The 20,282-nt window shown below is 45.7% G+C and overlaps 1 protein-coding gene across 1 annotated transcript in view; it reads right to left on the bottom strand.

Moving 5' to 3' along the window:
* The window catches only part of ttll7 (tubulin tyrosine ligase-like family, member 7), a 323,437-nt gene that overhangs the window by 129,775 nt on the left and 173,380 nt on the right, over window positions 1-20,282 (bottom strand). Inside the window, exons 8-9 of the mRNA XM_068036341.1 lie at window positions 3,959-4,175; window positions 496-660 (exon numbers count right to left, since the gene is read on the bottom strand). Coding sequence (XP_067892442.1) covers window positions 496-660; window positions 3,959-4,175 — 382 coding nt within the window. The remainder of the gene's footprint in view (window positions 1-495; window positions 661-3,958; window positions 4,176-20,282) is intronic.

Genomic DNA, 20,282 nt, shown 5'->3' with positions numbered 1-20,282 from the left:
CAGGGGGAGAACTTCCATTGTATCATTCCCATTTAAGCAGATTTCATGCGAGGATGATACTGATTTTAGATACTAAATGTGTCAGCTGTATCTCAGTGCGTAGCACTCTAGTCTCTGAGTCAGAAGGTTGAAGGTTCAAGTCCTGCTCCAGTGCAGTATTGAGGGAGTTCTGTACTGTTGGAGGAGCGAGTTAAACCAAGGCCCCGCCTGCTTCTTCAGGTGAACAGAACTATTTCGAGTTTTCTCCTGTGTCCCACTGGCCAATAGTTATCGCTCAGTCAATGTCACAAAAACAGATTATTGGTCATTTATCACATTGCTGCTTGTGGGAGCTTGCTGTGCGCAAATTGGCTGCCGTGTTTCCCACATTACAACAGAGACTAGACTTCAAAAAGTCTTCATTGGCTCTAAAATACTTTGAGACATCCTGGGATTGTGAAAGGCGCTACAGAAATGCAAGTCTTTCTTTAAAAATCAATCAATGTTGATACATACAGAGACATCATTCCAGAATTTGGCCACATCGTAATCGTTGGTGCGTAGGAATTCAGTGAACCACCTGATTGATCGCTTGCTGCCCCTGTCTGCCTGCTCGTCCCGTTCAAAGTTCTCGTTGTGCTTGTTGACGGAATAGTTAGTCAAGTGCATAAACAGCTGACTCTGGAAAAGTATGATAAGAAAAGGGCAATCAGTATATTCCTTTGTCCTTTCCCATGCATGTGTGATCTTTAATTGCTAACGGAGTAATGTGAATCGATATAAAGACCACAGTTGGAGTAGTGTGTGCAGTTTTGGCATCCACGACCTCAGAAGGATTTAAGGCAATAGTGAAGGTACAGTACTACACCGATTCACAAGCACGCAGCCTGGTCAGAAGACCAAAGCAGAATACCTGAAGAATTGGGGCTGCCTTCGTTAGAACAGATGAGATTAAGGGGTGACTTTGTAAAGATGTTTAAAATGATGAAAGGATGGGATAGAACAATTATAGAAACAATGTACGAATGGTGAAGGGTGCAGCACAAGTGAGCATTAAATGTCAGAGATTTAGGGCACTGGGCTTTAAGGCACTGGAATGAAGTAGAAGCCATGGGCTGAATTATAGTTCCAGGTACCAACCCCAAGGCCAGGCTGTATTCTGGGTCAGGAGTCCGCAAGTGGCTGTGCTGGGACACTGGAGGAAACTTTTGTGGAGGCGGCCAATTAAGAGGCCACTTCTGGGAGCCATCCAATTAAAGACAGCAGGCAGGCTCTGCAGACGGGAGGGCCAATGGGAGCAGCCGAGGCTCTGTGCAGCCGGCAGCCCCATTGAGGGAGGTTGGCACTGCCACTGTAGGTGGGGAACCGTGAGGGCACCTCAAGATGGAGGCCCCCTCTGAAAACTTGTAAATGTTACAAAATATACTGCGGCCACAGTTGCCAGGCCATCGTCGCGGTGGGGAACCCCCCCCTCGCCCTCCACAGGATGGTCTGTGGCTGCGGCTGTGACCCTCGCTTTGCCGGATGCACTTCTGGCCCCCACACCAGGCTGCCGCCAGGAGACGGCCACCATTTCATTTACAGGCTCTGGCCACATCGGGGCCCATCTGCCATCTGGAAAATCCAGACGGTGTGTACCCTCAATTGGCACTTTAATTGACTACGCACCTCTGGTGGGGGCTATCTGTCACCAGGCCAGAAGTTGCCTCTGAAAGTAGGCTGGGGGCGAGAAAATGCCAGCCGACCAATATGTCAGCCGGTAGCAAGAATTGCCGGCATACCCGCTTCCAAACCCCACTCCCCCTCGGGATAAAAATTCAGCCCCATGTTAAAATTCAAGAATAAGTTGGATAGGTGGTTGAAGGAAGGGGGAATAAAGGGATATGAAAACCAGGAAGTGGGAGTGCATGGGATTAGAATTGCTTCTCATGTGAAGGATAAACACCAACACGGGCTGATTGCAACCAACAACCTATTTCCGTGTTTTAATTCGTGTGTATTCTCTAAGCCTCATTCACATGTCACAAAATGATGTAGCCTCCTAAAGGGGCTGAAATCAATTAAATACTAAGATGCCCAGAATTGTACAATTTGCGAAGAGCTCATTCTGACACAGGGGAAATTTATACATGATTATAAGCTGGCTGGATGAGCAATTACGAGCATTGGAAGGTCATACTCTCATCTCCAAGTCAAAAGCTCCTGGGATCAAGGTCTGAGTACAAAATCTAGGCTGACATTTCCATGCAGCGCTCAGGGAGTACTGCACTGTCAGGTGTGCTGTCTTTCAGATAAAATGTGAAACTGAGACTCTGTCAATTCAGGTGGGCATACAAGATCTTATTGCATGCTTTGCAGAAAGGCAGGGAGATTTTTTTTCTCCAGTGCCCTGGCCAATATTGCACCATCCAACAGCAAAACAGTTCAGTTGGTCATTCACCTCACTGTTGCTTGTGAGATCGTTCTCTGTGCAAAACAGTTGCTGTGTTGCTCACTGAACCGTCACTGCACCTCAAAAGGAACTCATTGTATGTGAAGTGTTTTCACCTGTGCTAAGATGCTATTGAAATGCTAAAGTATCCAAAATGTCATCGAGCTGAAGCATTTATGCAGTTTCTCTCTCCACGGATGCTGCCTGACCTCTATTTCCAGAATTTTCTGTTTTTATTTCAGGTTTTCAACATCCGCAGTATTTTGCTTTTGTTTTACATGGATTACATGGAATTACACAGAACAGCAAAGAAACAGGCCATTCGGCCCAACTGGTCTATACCAGCGTTTATGAAGCCTCCTCTCACCTAACTTTGTCCGCATAGTTTTCAATTCTTTTCTGCCTAATGCACTTATCAAGCTTCCCTTAAGTGCATCTATGCTATCAGCCCCAACTACTCCATGTGGTTGTGAGTTCCGCATTCTCACCACTCTGGGTAAATAACTTTTTTTCCTGAGTTCCTTTTACTGTCCGTATTTGGTCAGTTTCTTCCTCGTAATTCCAGTCAGTGTTCTCCTGGGGGAATATGCTGTTTTACTCTGTTTCAGTTAGAGGGTGATTGTTACTCTCACCACTTGTCCCAACCTCTTGCCCTATCTAGCACTGTCCACAGGATGGAAATAGCAAAATGCTCCAGGATTAATCAGGAGGGGAAATCTGTTATCCATCATCTTCGCTCCACACAATTTACGCAGAACTAGTTTCAAAGTCCCAGGGCAGTTTTCGGAGCAACAGTATGTTTTGCAATTAAAATGCTGATTAGTTGTAGATTAAGAGGCAAATGTACAACCTGGAGCCATCTGGTGTAACTGGCACTATAAACAAGTGTAATGAGATGTTTTTTATCTGTGGAGCAGGGAGGGATTTGCCACATCAAGCTTGTCTTGCACCAATAGATCCAGTGCAACATTCACCATGTGTTGGGAAAATGGAATCATTACTATCAGCCCAGCTATTTCTATTTAAATAAATGCATCTTTTCCTGATAATTTTCTCTCCTCTTGCCCACTGCAGGCACGGACTGCAGTATGATTCAGCAGGAGCCCTCCTGCACCCATACTCTTCACGTGCAAGTCTCAGCCACGGGAAGCAGTGTGGGCTTTTCTTCCCATGTGCATGTGCCCACTCCAGCAGGAACAGGAAGGCAGTATTTAGAAGCTGGAACTGAGACTGATCATTCCCCCCGCTCCCCTAGCCCAGGATACAATGTGGTTAAAGGGCAGCACCACGACAGCCCCAGCTAAGGTCAGCAAATTCAGCGCACCTTGGGGACTGAGCCTAAGACCGAGAACTCTAGGTTACCATGTTTCTATGGAGGGTACAATCTTCCCTTGATTGGAAGCCCATTCTACACTGCTACACAGCAACAAGGCAATCAGGAGGCAAGACCCAACCCACAGACTGAGAGCAGGGACCAACCTCAAAATACCACTCAGGAAATAAAAGAGCCATTTTCTTAATGAATTCCTTAAGTCAGAATCACCTTACCAAGTTTGATTCAGTCGGGGCATGGTATTTCTCTGTGCCCATTCGTACCAGACCGTCGTTGTACAAAAATATGCGCAAGGGGTCACAAGAGGTCACCAGAATGTAGATACGCAGGTCAAACTTGTAACCCTCCAAGAGAAATGGTTTATCGAGGTATTCCTGCACTATCAAGTGTTCCGTTGCTTGAAGCTTCTCACCATTTCTTATCAATGAGATTCTAAAGGAGAAACAAGATACAATATTTCGGTCATATCATTAGAGCTAAGGCAAACAGAGGCAATTATTAGAAGGAAAGATCAATGGAAAACGTAGGAGAGGGAAGCAGAGGAGTAAATGGATAAAGGATATAATGGACTGGATGCAGCTGACCTCTGCGGAATGTGTAAAGGCAGCACAGGACAAACAGAGGTGGAGATCCACCTCACTATTGGGGGCAGTCGCATAGTGGGTATGTAACTGGGCTAGTAATCCAGAGGCCTGGACTAATAATTCAGAGACAGAAGTTCAAATCCCATTATGACAACTAGAAGATTTAAATTCAATTAGTTAAACAACTATGGAGTGAAAAGCTAATCTCAGTAATCGTGACCATGAAACTATAAAATTGTTCTTGTACAGATTTTTAGTCTCTTAGGGAATCAAGGGATATGGTGAGCAGGCAGGAAAGTGGAGTTGAATTCTAAGATCAGCCATGATTGTTTTGAATGGCGGAGTCAGCTTGATTGACCATATTGTCGACTCCCGCTCCTATTTCTTGTCTTCTTGTACGCTCTGGGAAGATGATGACGCCAACAAACAAACGAAAGGAGAAACAAACACAAGGGAAGTCACAAGATAGATTTAGGCAAAAAGCTCACTAATCACATCCTTCCCAGGTACCAGCCCCACCATTGCGCCATTAGAGCTTTTCTCTTAAATATAAAAAATATCCACCCTTCAAAAGGGTACAGAGGAGGTTTACCAGCATGCTACCAGGGCGAGGGACTTCAGTTACGAGGAGCGGTTAGGAAAAGTTTGGACTGTTCTGCTTGGAACAGAGAAGCTTAAGAGGTGACCTACCCAAGATGATCGGGTAAATAGGGAAAAAAAAAATTCCTCTAGCGAGTGGGTCAATAACTAGAGGTCAAAGATTTAAAATCATTGGAAAAAGTTCTAGAGGAAGACTAGGAGAAATTTTCTCACTCAGAGAGTTGTCAGGATCTGGAACACTTGAGCTGAAAAGGTGGTGGAAGCTGATTCCATAAATAATTTTAAAATGGAGTCGGAAAGGTTCTTAAGAAAGAGGAACTTACAGAATTATGAACAAAAAGCAAGAATGCAGGACTTAACATGACTGCTGTTTCAAAGAGCCAGCACAGCTTAAATGGGCCAAAGGGCCTCCTTCTGTGGTGTAAGTTTCTACAAATAGGTGAATAGGCATCTCTGAGCTAGCAAGTCAGCCTAGATTATGTGCTCAAGTCTCTGGAGTAGGGCTAGAACCCACAACCTTTGGATTCAGATTAACAATGGTCCGATCAACTGAGCCAAGGTTACATAAGCGTTTTTTAAAATTCATTTGTGGGATATGGGCATCACTGGCTAGGCCAGCATTTATTGCCCATCCCTAATTGCCCTTGAACAAAATGGCTTGCTAGGCCACTTACGAGTTAACCACATTGCCGTGGGTCTGGAGTCACATGTTAGCCAGACCAGGTAAGGACAGCAGATTTCCTTCCCTAAAAGACATTAGTGAACCCGATGGGTTTTTACAACAATTGACATTGGTTTCATGATCACCATTAGAGTAGCTTTTAATTCCAAATGTATTAATTGAAACCAAATTTCACTATCGGCCATGGTGGGATTCAAACCCATGCCCCCAGACCATTGGCCTGGGCTCTGAATTAATAGTCCAGTGATATTACCACTACACCACCACCTCCCCTCACTGGAATTTTCAAAGGAAATTGGAAAAAATAATGCTGAAACTGCACAGTAGGCAGATCAGCATTCTGAAAGAGAAAGACAGGTGATACTTTGGCTGTGACCTCCATTGGAGTTCTGCGGGGTGCCTCAGGATCACAAGGCAATTATAGATGAGGTCAACCATTCAGACCATCTTAGTTCATCCATTCACCCCATAGACATCCTATTATTTCTTAAAAACATCAAAAATTCCTGCCTCCACCATTCCGCTGGATGTCCACACTCTCTGTGTGAAGAGAACCTGATAACAGTCCCAAAGTTACCTTTGAATCTAATGGTTTTCCCCCATGTGCTGCACCCACAATTTAAAGTAGCATTCCAGATTTACCTTTTCCATATCAGTTACTTCTCATATCTCTGGATGATCTCTCAGACACCCAGGTAGAAAAACTGAGGTTTCTGTAGTCTTTCTTTGTAATTGAGAGCCCTGGCACCAGGCAGTTGCCTAGTGGCGCTTCTCTGCACTGCTTCCAGTGCCTGAATATCTCTTTTCTGTCTCTTGATCAGAACTGGACACAGTATTAAAGATGCGAGCTGACCAGAACACTGTACAGTTTGATCACACACCCGTCTGACTTCTATCTAAAACTCTACTCCTTGTGCCCTACCTCACACTAAGTCACATTCACCCATCAAGCCCCGGGTTTATTAACCACCCCCCCCACCCTCGCTGGCAATGCCACCATTTTAAAATCCTCACCCTTGTTTTCAAATCCCTTCATGGCCTCACCCCTCCCTATCTCTGTAACCTCCTCCAGCCCTACAACCCTCACATTCCAGTAGTGAAGACCTGTGCTCCAGAACTTGCTTCGTCCCTAGTCAATCTGTTCCAGAAGAGCTACAACACTGGCATCTACCCTGCAATGTAGAAAATTGCCCAGGTATGTCCTGTACACAAAAAGCAGGACAGGTCCAACCCAGCCAATTACCGCCCCATCAGCCTACTCTCAATCATCAGTAAAGTGATGGATGGGATCGCGACAGTGCCATCAAGCGGCACTTGCTTAGTAATAACCTGCTCACTGACACTCAGTTTGAGTTCCGCCAGGGCCACTCAACTCCTGACCTCATTACAGCCTTGGTTCAAACATGGACAAAAGAGCTGAACTCAAGAGGTGAGGTGAGAGTGACTGCCCTTCACATCAAGGCAGCATTTGACCGAGTATGACATCAAGGAGTCCTAGCAAAATTGGAGTCAATGGGAATCAGCGGGAAAGCACTGTTTGGAGTCATGCCTAGTGCAAAGGAAGATGGTTGTGGTTGTTGGATGTCAATCATCTGAGCTCCAGGACATCACTGCAGGAGTTCCTCAGGATAGTGTCCTAGGCCCAACTATATTCAGCTACTTCATCAATGACCTTCCTTCAATCATCACGGCAGAAATGGGGATGTTTGCTAATGATTGCACAATGTTCAGCACCATTCACAACTCCTTAGATACTGAAGCTGTACGTGTAGAAATGCAGCAAACCTGGACAATATCCAGGCTTGGGCTAATAAGTGGCAAGTAACATTCACGCCACACAAGTGCCAGGTAATGATCATCTCCAACAAGAGAGAATCTAACCATCTCCCCTTAACATTCAATGGCATTACCATCACTGAATCCCCCTCTATCAACATCCTAGGGGCTACCATTGACCAGAAACTGAACTGGAGTAGCATATAAATACTGTGGCGACAAGAGCAGGTCAGAGGCTAGGAATCCTGAGGCGAGTAACTCACCTCCTGGCTCCCCAAAGCCTGTCCACCATCTACAAGGCACAAGTCAGGAGTGTGATGGAATACTCTCCACTTGCCTGGATGGGTGCAGCTCCAACAACACTCAAGAAGCTCAATACCATCCAGAAACAAGCAGCCCGCTTGAATGGCACCCCATCTACAAACATTCACTCCCTCCAGCACTGATGCACAGTGGCAGCAGTGTGTACCATCTACAAGATGCACTGCAGCAACGCACCAAGGCTCCTGAGACAGCACCTTCCAAACCCAGGACCTCTACCACCTAGAAGGACACGAGCAGCAGATGCATGGGAAAACCACCACCTGCAAGTTCCCCACCATCCTGACTTGGAACTATATCGCCGTTTCTTCACTGTCGCTGGGTCTAAATCCTGGAACTCCCTTCTTAATAACACTGTGGGTTCAAGAAGGCAGCTCACCACCACCTTCTCAAGAGCAATTAGGGATGGGCAATAAATGCTGGCCTGGCCAGTGATGTCCACATCCCGTGAATGAATTTTAAAAAAATTACACTCCTCCAGTTCTGACCCCTTGCATCCCTATTTTTAATTGCTCCACCATTGGCGACTCTGCCTTCTGCGGCCTCGTCCCTACACTCTGGAATTCCTTCCCTAAACCTCTCTACCTTTCTCTCTCTCCTCCTTTAAGACATTTTACCACATTAAAGGTGCTATACAAATGCAAGTTGTTGTTTGGGCTATATAGTGAAACATTCTGTTAGCTCTGCTGATTACTGCTCTGCATTGGCTGGAGATGTTTAATGTTGATTTCATTAAGATTCCCTGGTCTCTATTCATTTTATTTCAAAGTCATTCACTAACACCATCGACACAAGGGAGTGCAGCAGCAAGAAGGAGCATTATCACTGCACATAGCCAAGCATGTCCAATAAATGCAGCCTAGCTAGTGTCACCCATTCCTCAAGCACAAAAGAAAAAGTGAAACAAACCCTTGCCTGTGATTGGGAATTCGCTTGTCAGTTTTGCTCAGAGAACACGTGCCCATGCACAGATTGCCAAGTTGGAAATGGAAAACAAATGCAGCAGTATCATGTGCTCTTCTGAAATGGGGTTTAAGCACATTATTGGGGCATTTAGCCAGAAATGAAAGGTGCTTGAAGCTGACACCAGTTGTCCAAAATGCCAAAAAAGAAAGTGCTCAACTCGGCACCACAAAGATCCCTCAAATTGATGAGTGGAAAAATTCACACGTCAAAAGAAAACGTCACTGAGTGATGTCCAGCTGCTCCTAGTGCTACAATTGTCCAGATGGTGGTTTAGTGGGACATTAATATCCTCAGAATGCTGCTGAAGGACAGACAACTGCACACAGCACGCACCAGTAACTCTCAAGGATACTGTTCCCTTGTCCTCTCTCAGTACCCTGGCAGTTAGCCCGATACGAAGAATGGGAATAATAAAATGGATAATAATATAATTTAAAAAGTGAGATTTAAAAATGACAGAAGTGCGCTTGAAGGACTGTTGCAGATTGTAATTTTACAACCACAAAATAAAAAATCAGCTTTGTAGAAAATCACCACTGAACTCATCACCCCGTGTCATCTGCACTATCTAATCTTCTTAATTCAATATCCCTTCATTCGAATGATCTGTTAGCTTGATTTGAAATACTGTAACAAAAGCAAACAACTGCAATGCTGGTTCATTTCCATTGAGCTCATGGATAATTTGTACAGTTTCTCAAGCAAAGAAAAATGACTGTGAATTAACAGCAGCAGACTCTGGTATAAATGTGCACATATAGATAACCTATGTTTTTTTAATTTGTTCATGGGATGTGAGCACCACTGGCAAGCCCAGCATTTATTGCCCATCTCTAACTGTCCTTGAAAAGATGGTGGTGAGTCACCTTCTTGAACCGCTGCAGTCCATCTGGTGTAGGTACACCCACAGTGCTGTTAAGAAGGCAGTTTCAGGATTTTGACCCAGCGACCGTGAAGAAACGGTGATATCGTTCCGTCAGGATGGTGTGTGGGTTGGAGGGGAACTTGCAGGTGGTGGTGTTACCGTGCATCTGTTGCTCTTGTCTTTCTAGGTGGTAGAGGTCATGGGTTTGGAAGGTGCTGTCGAAGGAGGCTTGGTGAGTTTCTGCAGTGCATCTTATAAATCGTACACACTGCTGTCACTGTACATCAGTGCTATAGGAGTGAATGTTGAAGATGGTGGATGGGATGCTGAAGGTCCTGGATGGTGTCGAGCTTCTTGAGTGTTGTTGGAGCTGCACCCATCCAGGCTAGTGAAGAGTATTCCATCACACTCCTGACTTGTGCCTTGTAGCTGATGGACAGGCTTTGGGAAGACAAGAGATGAATTACCTGCCGCAGAATTCCCAGCCTCTGACCTGCTCTTGTAGCCACAGTATTTATATAGCTGGTCCAGTTAAGTTTCGGGTCAGTGGTAACACCCAGGATGTTGATGGTGGGGGATTCAATGATGGTAATGCCATTGAATATCAAGAGGAGATAATTAGATTCTCTCTTGTTGGAGATGGTCATTGCCTGGCACTTTGTTTGGTGTGAATGCTACATGCCACTTATCAGCACAAGCCTGGATATTGTCCAGGTCTTGCTGCATGTGGACACAGACCATTTCAGTAACAGAAGGACTGAGATAAAAGCAAAATACTGCGGATGCTGGAAATCTGAAACAAAAACAAGAAATGCTGGAATCACTCAGTAGGTCTGGCAGCACCTGTGGAAAGAGAAGCAGAGTTCACGTTTCGGGTCAGTGACCCTTCTTCCAAACTGACAAATATTAGAAAAGTCACAGATTATAAGAAAGTGAGGTGGGGGTGGGGCAAGAGATAACAAAGGAGAAGGTGCAGATTGGACCAGGCCACATAGCTGACCAAAAGGTCACGGAGCAAAGGCAAACAATATGTTAATGGTGTGTTGAAAGACAAAGCATTAGTACAGATTAGGTATAAATACACTGAAGGACTGAGGTTTGATCTGGGATCTGTTAGCCTGTCTCAGCCTAAGCTCCACTGGACTCAATGCACCTTTGTTTGGGAACAGGAAATTCAGGAAGGGTTCTTGTCCCTGATCCCTATCTGGAGATTCCTGCTGGAAAGTACAAGTGCATGGACAGGTGAGGGCAGAAATTGGCTTGGCTTTGATGCCTCTCATATTGATTTGCCTGCCAACCCTCACTGTCTAAGCTGAAAGAATGACCAGGTAACGGGTATGTCTGAGGGAACAATGTGATTTGGCAGTGGAAGAAAAATTGCAGTGGGAAGGAGCAGAGGAACTGTGTTGCAATTACTCATCTTTTGATAAGCTGAATGCCCTTCCTATTTTTCTGCCATACTCCTCTCCTCCAGGGGCTGGGATGTGGTCCACAGACACTGGCTACCTTCAGTCAGATGCTCAAGTGGCCATTCTTCAGCTGTAAGGCTCGGTATCGAACAATAGCAGGCAAGCAAACCATGAGTGGTGACACAGCCGAGCCTGGTCACTCACTCAGCACCTGCACCCAGTCAGCATTGGACTCCCTCACTCGAAGACACTAAAGCCATTGTAAAAAGAAAAGAATGAACTTGCATTTACGTAGCACCTTTCACGTCCCCAGGACCTCCTCACATGTGTCACAGCCCATAAACTGTTTTTGAAGTACATCCACTCTTGTTTGATACATAAACCTAGCAGCCAATCTCCACACAGCAAGGGTCCACCAACAAATAACCACTTAATCTCCTTTTGGTGGTAATTGGTTGAGGAGCAAATGTTGCCCAAGGGCACTGGGGGATCTCCCCTGCTCTTCCTCCTCATCCACCTTAGCATGTGGGCGGGTCTCAGTTTAATGTCTGATCCAAAGGCAGAACCTCCAACAATAAAGAACATAAGAACATAACATAAGAAACAGGAGCAGGAAGAGGCCATTTGGCCCCCTCGAGCCTGCTCTGCCATTCAATGAGATCATGGTTGATCAGCTTGTGGCCTTGACTACATTTTTCTGCCTACCCCCCATAACCCTTTACTCCCAAGTCGATCAAAAATCTGTCTAGTTCTCCCCTCAGTACTACACTGAAATGATCACCTAGATTATGTGTTGAAGGCATGAAGTGAGTCTTAACCAACAACCTCCCACCTCACAGGCAAGAGCGCTTCCACTTGGCCAAGATCACATAACAAATACGTCAGAACACTGTGGGTTCACGCCCCAATCCAAAGACACATGAGTGCAGAATGAGAGGGTGTTGCAATGTTGGATGTGTCACCGTTTAGATGAGATGATAAAACGAAGCCACATCTGCCCTCATAAGATCCCATGCTCCTTCGAACAGGAGCAGGGGAATCCTGGACAATATTTATTCCTCATCCAACTCCTAAAAACAGATTATCTGGTCATTCTCGCATTCCTATTTGTGGGATCTTGCTGTGCACAACATTGGCTGCCGCGTTTCATACACAACAACATTAACTACACTTCGAAGGTACTTCATTGGTTGTAAAGCTCCTGCAGCCATCAAAGGCACCACATAAATGAAAGTCTTCATTTTTTTTTCTCGCAAACACACCAAGTTATCACAGGAAAACCAGCTAACTTGAGTCAGACTGGGAATCAAACTTGAAACTTTAAGAAGCCAACTAGCTGGGGAGCTAAGAGCTGCATTTTTAATTGCAATCGCGTTGCTTAATTGTTATGATGGTTCACTTTTCAGCTTCAGAAGGTTTTCAAAGTGCTACCAGCTGTCGATAGTTGTCGATGACTTTCCTACAGATTAACGTCAAAAAGGGAATGTGGGACCAAGTCCCTAGTAGCATATCCATTAATGAATGGGAAAATGAGCCTGCATCGGTCAACTAAGTGAAAGATTTGAAATTCCCAAGAACAAGTGATGGATTTGGAATAGAAAGTGGCACAACTGGGTAATTGCACTGACTTGCATCTCTTAATAGTCCCAGTGATCTGAGTCCTTAAATAGCAACTTTCAATCATTTGCCAAGTTTGTGCTGTCACTGGGAGTCTCACCTTCTAGAAAAGTGTCAAGTGTGAGCTGCCCACAGTTATACAGCCAGCTGTTTCCAGTGCAGCCAGTGCATAAGGTTCCCTGCCTGCAGCTCAAGGCTGTGAAATGTCAGAAGGTTATGAGTTAAAATCCCACTCCTGAGACCTGAACACCAGTGCAGCACTGTCGGAGGCGCTGTCTTCTGGAAGAGTCATAAACTGACAGCCCTTCCGCCCTCTTGAGTGGATGCAAAAGATGCCATGGCACTATTTTGAACAATAGCAGTGCTGTCCTGCCCAATGTTTATCTCTCGACTAACATCACTAAAAAACAGATTATCTGGCCACACTGCATTGCTGTTTGTGGGAACTAGCTGTGTGCAAATTGGCTGCTGTGTTTCCTGCATTATGACAGCGACGACACTTCAAAAGTACTTCACTGGCTGTAAAGCATGTTGGGATGAAAGGTGCTATATAAATGCAAGTAAACTTTCTCTTATTTCATCAACATGATTTATAAACTGAAGGAAAGCTTTCTCGTAATGTTATGGAAAGCAGCTGTGCCTGTCAACACTCACAGCACACTGGAAGTTTAGCAGGCAGGAGCAGAGTACGGTGCATGTGTGTAAGCGCATGTACCGAACTCTCTCCCGGCCACAAGCGCACTGTTTCAACCAGGCTGTGTAAATCAGATAGTGCCAGCTGCCAGCTTCAAACCCCTGGCACAATATAACCTTGGGATTAGCTCACTGGCACCAATGTGGTGCAGCAGAAACAGCGCTCGATCCAATATGTTTAATATTGCACCATGTGATTCCTGCACTGCGCACAAAGCACACACACCGACCCCACCCTCATCCCCCTGCACAGCCCAGTCAGTAGTGGTGCTCTCTGGGCTCTCTGACTGCTTGCCGGGGAAAGGCAAGCACACCAATGCAAAAATGAGCTCATATAAATATTTGTGAAAATGATGCAACAAGGATAGGGGATACTGGCCTTATGCCACTACCATCACAGTCAATCATAGAGGCGCTGCTTAAAACATATTAAGCACACAGACTATTTCGAGCAGTTCAGTCAGTACTTACCCCATACTTAAATAAAAGCAAAATACTGCGGATGCTGGAAATCTGAAATAAAAACAAGAAATGCTGGAACCACTCAGCAGGTCTGGCAGCATCTGTGGAAAGAGAAGCAGAGTTAACGTTTCGGGTCAGTGACCCTTCTTCGGAACTGACACCCCCACCTCACTTGCTTATAACCTGTGACATTTTTAATATTTGTCAGTTACGAAGAAGGGTCATTGACCCGAAACGTTAACTCTGCTTCTCTTTCCACAGATGCTGCCAGACCTGCTGAGTGGTTCCAGCATTTCTTGTTTTTATTACTTACCCCGTACTTACCCATTCAAAAAGCTCTGTGAATTTCAGCCAAAGTCAGGTCTTCAAACAATTTCAAGTCAGTTGTCTGCACCTCATTAAAGTGCGATTATTGGAGTGATGAGATTTTTGATGCAACTGCGAACCATTAGGAGGCATTTGCTCAGCGAGATTACCTGTTTTTGTATTAAATATGTTGGTTATGTACTATTTCGCTTTTACTGATCACCACGTTGAGTGGGCTAGTCATGATAACACCAACACGCCTGCCAAAAGCAGTAGGAACTTTATCAAAAAGACTGAACACACTGGAAATACTCAGCAGGTCAAGCAGCATTGTGGGGGAGCGAAACAGAGCTAATGTTTCAGGGCAATGAGCTGATGTTCCATTCTGATGGAAGGTCATTGCTCTGAAACATTAACTCTTGCTTTGCTCTCTCTTCACAGATGCTGCCTGACCCGTTGAGTTTTTCCAGCATTTTCTGGTTTTATCTCAGGTTGCCAGTATTTTGCTTCAGGTTTTCTTTGTGGAGGTCTTACTATGTTGGTCGCACACTGATTGCTTCATGCCAACAGATTGCTTCCATTAGCAGAACAAGCATGAGGGGCTGAATGGCCTAATTTTGTTCCGATGTTCTTATTAGGGCTGTGCGCTCTTCAGCATTAGTGCAGGTTACTGGATAAATGGTCAGTCCCATGAGTGAATTTGCATTGACATCAAGTGCAGCAGCAGTCATTAACATAATGACAATTATTTCAGGAAGCCTTGAAGGGGAAATTGGAGTTTAAAAGCATCCATCTAAATGTAACCCTTGCGCTAAAGTTATTAAAGCCTCTCTGCAGCTGGAATTCGGGGAAAGAAGTCAGAAACATCAGTCAGAGCTACAGATGGCAAATGCTTTATTGTAATTTAACTGTTGCCAGGAGAAAGAGACTAGAAGACTAGAAGGTCACCTTTGGAAATGATGTCAAGACCTTAGAGTGGGTGCAGAGCATATTTACTAGAATGGTACCAGGGATAAGGGATATGGATCACTTGACTGCTTCCTGAGATGAGAGGGATATCTTATAAGGAAAGTTTGGACAGGTTGGGTCTGTATTGATTGGAGCTTAGAAGGATGAGAGGTGACCTTATTGAAACATATGAGGTCCTGAGGGGACTTGACAGGGTGGATGTTGAAAGGATGTTTCCCCTTGTGAGAGAGACTAAAACTAGGGAGCACAGTTTATAAAATAAGGGGTCTCCCATTTAAGACTGAAATGAGGAGACATTTTTTCTCTCAGAGGGTTGTGAATCTGTGGAACTCTCTTCCCCGGAGAGCAGTGAAGGCAGGGTCATTGAATGTTTTTAAGGCAGAGGTAGACAGATTCTTGATAAACAAGGGAGTTAAAGGGTATCGAGGTAGGCAGGAAAGTGGAGTTGAGTCCACAATCAGATCAGCCATGATCTTATAGAATGGCGGAGCAGGCTTGAGGGGCCGAATAGCCCACACCTGCTCCTATGGGGACTTCAGTTACGTGGAGAGAGTGGAGAAACTGGGGTTGTTATCCTTAGAGCAGAGAAGGTTAAGGAGAGATTTAATAGAAGTGTTCAAAATTATGAGGGGCTTTGACAGTAAAAAAGGAGAAACTGTTTCCACTAGCAGAAGGGTTGGTAACTAGAGGACACATATCTAAGGTAATTGGCAAAAGAACCAGAGGCAAAATGAGAAGAAACTTTTTTACACAGCGAGTTATGATGATCTGGAATGCACTTCCTGCTCAGATTGTCAAAGCTAATGCAATAGTAACTTTTAAAAGGGAATTGGATAAATACCTGAAGGGGAAACATTTGCAGGTCCTTGGGGAGAGGGCAGGGAATTGGGGCTAATTAGATATCCCTTTCAAAGAGCCAGCTCAGGCACGATGGGCCAAATGGTTCCAAGGCAGAAAAAGCAAATTGGTTGGGGAAATGATGGCAAACAGTCACACAAGGACAGTTAGGTGACAGATAAACCAGCAAAGATTCTCCCAGAGTGAAAATATTCATCTTGCCCAGCTCCACAATCGCTGATGGTCAGCCTTCTGTATTTAGGTGCCACGATGTAGATGTGGTGGGGGCTCTGGTCATGTGGCACAAATAAGCAGTGGTTGTTTTGAGCTACATAACCATTTAAACTTTTCTTTAGTATGGATTTTAAACCTATTTGCACCACAGCAAGTTTGGAATCGTGGCCTCTGTTTGATAATGATGCACATGAAGGGTTCGATTTTGTGGAGGAGGTGCGGCTCCTAGTGCTGGGCCAAAAAGGAGAGGGGCGAGGGGAAGCCCCTTCTCGGTCTTTTCGTGCCGCCCCCTCTCCACCAGCCCCCAACCGAAGCGATTCTCTGACGTTTTGAAGGCTAAGTGCCCGGTGTCGGAATCGCCGTCCCTTTAAAGATGGGGTTCACATCTCCAAGAGCTGCTGGCCAATCACAGGGCTGGCAGCTCAGCAGTATCGGCACCACCACCAGGGGCGGTGGCCACTGCTGGTACCGTAGAGGCCTTGGACCCAGGCCCAGTCTTGGAGACCTGGACCTCAGGTAAGTGAGGCAGGGTCACTGGAGTCAGTCCAGAAGGCTCCAGCGAGGGTAGGTGGGAGGGTGGGCGTGAGGTCCAGGGGGAGAGGGAGACATAGAGTTGTACGTCTTGCCAGTGGGGGTCCTCCATGGGCCACAGATTGCTCACGAATGAGGGACCTCCCCCCACCAAGCCCGCAGGGAGGGCACCTCATCTTACAAGGCGTTCTCCCCATGTGGCGGAGGCACCCCTGCCACTGGTTAGATCACAGCGGTGGCGGGAAGAGGCCCTTAATTGTCTATTATTAGGCCACATAAGGGCCTCAACTGACCCCTTGGGGGGAAGGATATCATCAGCCTATCCATCCCCGGCAAAATCGCTTGGCGACAGGGCAACGAAGGGTCCTATACCTCTGCCACCAATTGTGATTCTATGGGCCCTCCCGCCTCCCACCCTGCCTCAGGGGAGGCCCATAAAATCCAGCCCGAAGTATTTATAACATTTAAAAACACGTAATGACATTGCAGAAAGTTTAGACGTGTTAAAGTAATGGCGTATCCTGGGGACTGAGTTGCACTTGCTGAAAGGGTCCAAAGTAGAGTGAGTTTGAGCAGTCTCAGTCCAGTTGCTAAGAGGTGATGAGCCCCAGAGAGGAGAACTTATTATAATATTGTACTGGTTAACAGTTTTATTCAGGGAATACACAGCATAGTTGATGCGGGAAATGTGATAATGTCACACTGGTGCCATGGGAGGGCATTTTTTGGAGACTGAGGCCAAGCCACATTGTTGGAGCAGAGTAGAAGGCGCTTTACTCTGCCTCGAACTGTGTTGTACCAGACCTGAAAGTGCTTGATGATGACAGTAGGTGCCGAAAGAAAAAAAAAATTTTGTTAGCCAGCATTGATATTTCTCAGAGAGAAATGCAGCATAGCAGTGCCAATATAGAGAGCTCTGGGGTGATTTGCTACCAGGTGGAAATCAGCTGCCTAGCTGCGGAAGAGCAGATTTTTAACTCAGGTCCCCTCTGCCCCTTTGACCATCAAGACAAAACGTAATTCTCAAATTCCTGCACAAGTAGTCATGATGAAGAGAAGGGTGGAGGTAGGTGCTGTGGGAAGGGGTTGGCAAGCATACAAAACTACAAGTGATGGCTACATCAAAGGAGAGTTCATCCAATCCCACCAAACTTTAAAGACCAAGCTGAGAAAGGAATAAAAAGAGAAAATGCTGGAAACACTCAGCGGGTCAGGCTGCATCTGTGGAGACAGAAACAGAGATAACGTTTCAGGTCTGTGACCTTTCATAAGAAAGGAATGGTTGCCTTTAAAAAGCAACATTTCAGAAATGTTTCAACCTGCTTCACACAGTATATTACTTCCTGGTGCAGTGATTTTGGTTACATGGGCAAGCAGCACACTCAATCATCACCAACGGCCATGATTGCTCATGCAACAGGGACCAGTTAATCTGCCTTTATTATTCAATGGTGTTGGTTGAGAGAGAAACCTAAACAGAGAGGAGGAAACTTGCTTTACTGTTTCATTCAAAGGGGTGGTACCTCTGACAGTGCAGCACCCTGTTCGCTCGGCACTGAAGTGCCAGCTCAAATTCTGAAGGGGAACCAACCACAAAATGAAACCAAGTTCTTTTACAGTAACTGATTTCAAGCTTGAAGATTGAATCATTATCCAACCACTGCAATATTAAACCTAGCATGGCACGCCAGTGGAAATTGATCTGAACAGGTTATTGATTTTTATGTTCGGGCCTGGATTTAATTCCTATGAGTTAAAGCACCCGGAATCCCTATCTCTAATTATATATTTTTGTGATATTAGAATGTAAAAGTCAGGGGTGAGAAAAAGCCATTTAACCTATCGCGACGCTATCCACCTTCATGTGAATGAGCTGACCTTGCATAACAATGGAAGATCAGGATATTTATACGCTTCATTACAGAGAATGTGAAGAGTAGGGACGAGAAAACAGACTATAACAATCATCAAAGCTCATACCTCTAGTGTCTTAACTCTCTCAGTGTGGCAGCCAACAGCACTTGCAGTTTATTGCAAATATTTAGCACCCAGTGGGAAATGATTTAAATTTACTTTTCAGTAATTTTAATTTGTCTTTCTGGGTTAGTTCTAAATACAATGTATTTAATTCATTAACACCTCTTAGTACTTGATACAGATCTATTAGGTTCTCCATCTTATTAAACCCCTCTCCCCTGTCCCCTCCATCTTATTAAACCCCTCTCCCCTGTCCCCTCCATCTTATTAAACCCCTCTCCCCTGTCCCCTCCATCTTATTAAACCCCTCTCCCCTGTCCCCTCCATCTTATTAAACCCCTCTCCCCTGACCCCTCCATCTTATTAAACCCCTCTCCCCTGTCCCCTCCATCTTATTAAACCACTCTCCCCTGTCCCCTCCATCTTATTAAACCCCTCTCCCCTGTCTCCTCCATCTTATTAAACCCCTCTCCCCTGTCCCCTCCATCTTATTAAACCCCTCTCCCCTGTCCCCTCCATCTTATTAAACCCCTCTCCCCTGTCTCCTCCATCTTATTAAACCCCTCTCCCCTGACCCCTCCATCTTATTAAACCCCTCTCCCCTGTCCCCTCCATCTTATTAAACCCCTCTCCCCTGTCTCCTCCATCTTATTAAACCCCTCTCCCCTGTCCCCTCCATCTTATTAAACCCCTCTCCCCTGTCCCCTCCATCTTATTAAACCCCTCTCCCCTGTCCCCTCCATCTTATTAAACCCCCTCCCCATCGCCTCCATCTTATTAAACCCCTCTCCCCTGTCCCCTCCATCTTATTAAACCCCTCTCCCCTGTCCCCTCCATCTTATTAAACCCCTCTCCCCTGTCTCCTCCATCTTATTAAACCCCTCTCCCCTGACCCTCCATCTTATTAAACCCCTCTCCCTTGTCCCTCCATCTTATTAAACCCCCTCCCCATCGCCTCCATCTTATTAAACCCCTCTCCCCTGTTCCCTCCATCTTATTAAACCCCTCTCCCCTGTCTCCTCCATCTTATTAAACCCCTCTCCCCTGTCTCCTCCATCTTATTAAACCCCTCTCCCCTGACCCTCCATCTTATTAAACCCCTCTCCCTTGTCCCTCCATCTTATTAAACCCCCTCCCCATCGCCTCCATCTTATTAAACCCCTCTCCCCTGTTCCCTCCATCTTATTAAACCCCTCTCCCCTGTCCCCTCCATCTTATTAAACCCCTCTCCCTTGTCCCTCCATCTTATTAAACCCCCTCCCCATCGCCTCCATCATTAAACCCCTCTCCCCTGTCTCCTCCATCTTATTAAACCCGTCTCCCATGTCTCCTTCATCTTATTCCATCCCTCTTCCCTGTCCCCTCAACCCTCACCTCCAACTGTATGTGCGAGGAGCTCATGGACATTTTTTTGTCACTAAGATCAATACCATTTGATCAGTTGCCTCTGCCGCGTCCCTCTCTTCCCCCTAATCCACCTGGCCAAACTTACTATAATACTGCACCCCCCGCCCTAGCCCTGAACCACACATCTTACATAGAAACATAGAAAATAGAAGCAGGAGTAGGCCATTCAGCCCTTCGAGCCTGCTCCGCCATTCATTATGATCATGGCTGATCATCCAACTCAATAACCTGTTCCCGCTTTCACCCCATATCCTTTGATCCCTTTAGACCCAAGAGCTATATCTAACTCCTTCTTGAAAACAT

The sequence above is a fragment of the Heterodontus francisci genome, chromosome 8 (assembly GCF_036365525.1).
Source record: "Heterodontus francisci isolate sHetFra1 chromosome 8, sHetFra1.hap1, whole genome shotgun sequence".
NCBI lineage: Eukaryota > Metazoa > Chordata > Chondrichthyes > Heterodontiformes > Heterodontidae > Heterodontus > Heterodontus francisci.
Note: the sequence above shows the minus strand (reverse complement) of the source record. Positions and strands in the feature narration are given on the sequence as shown.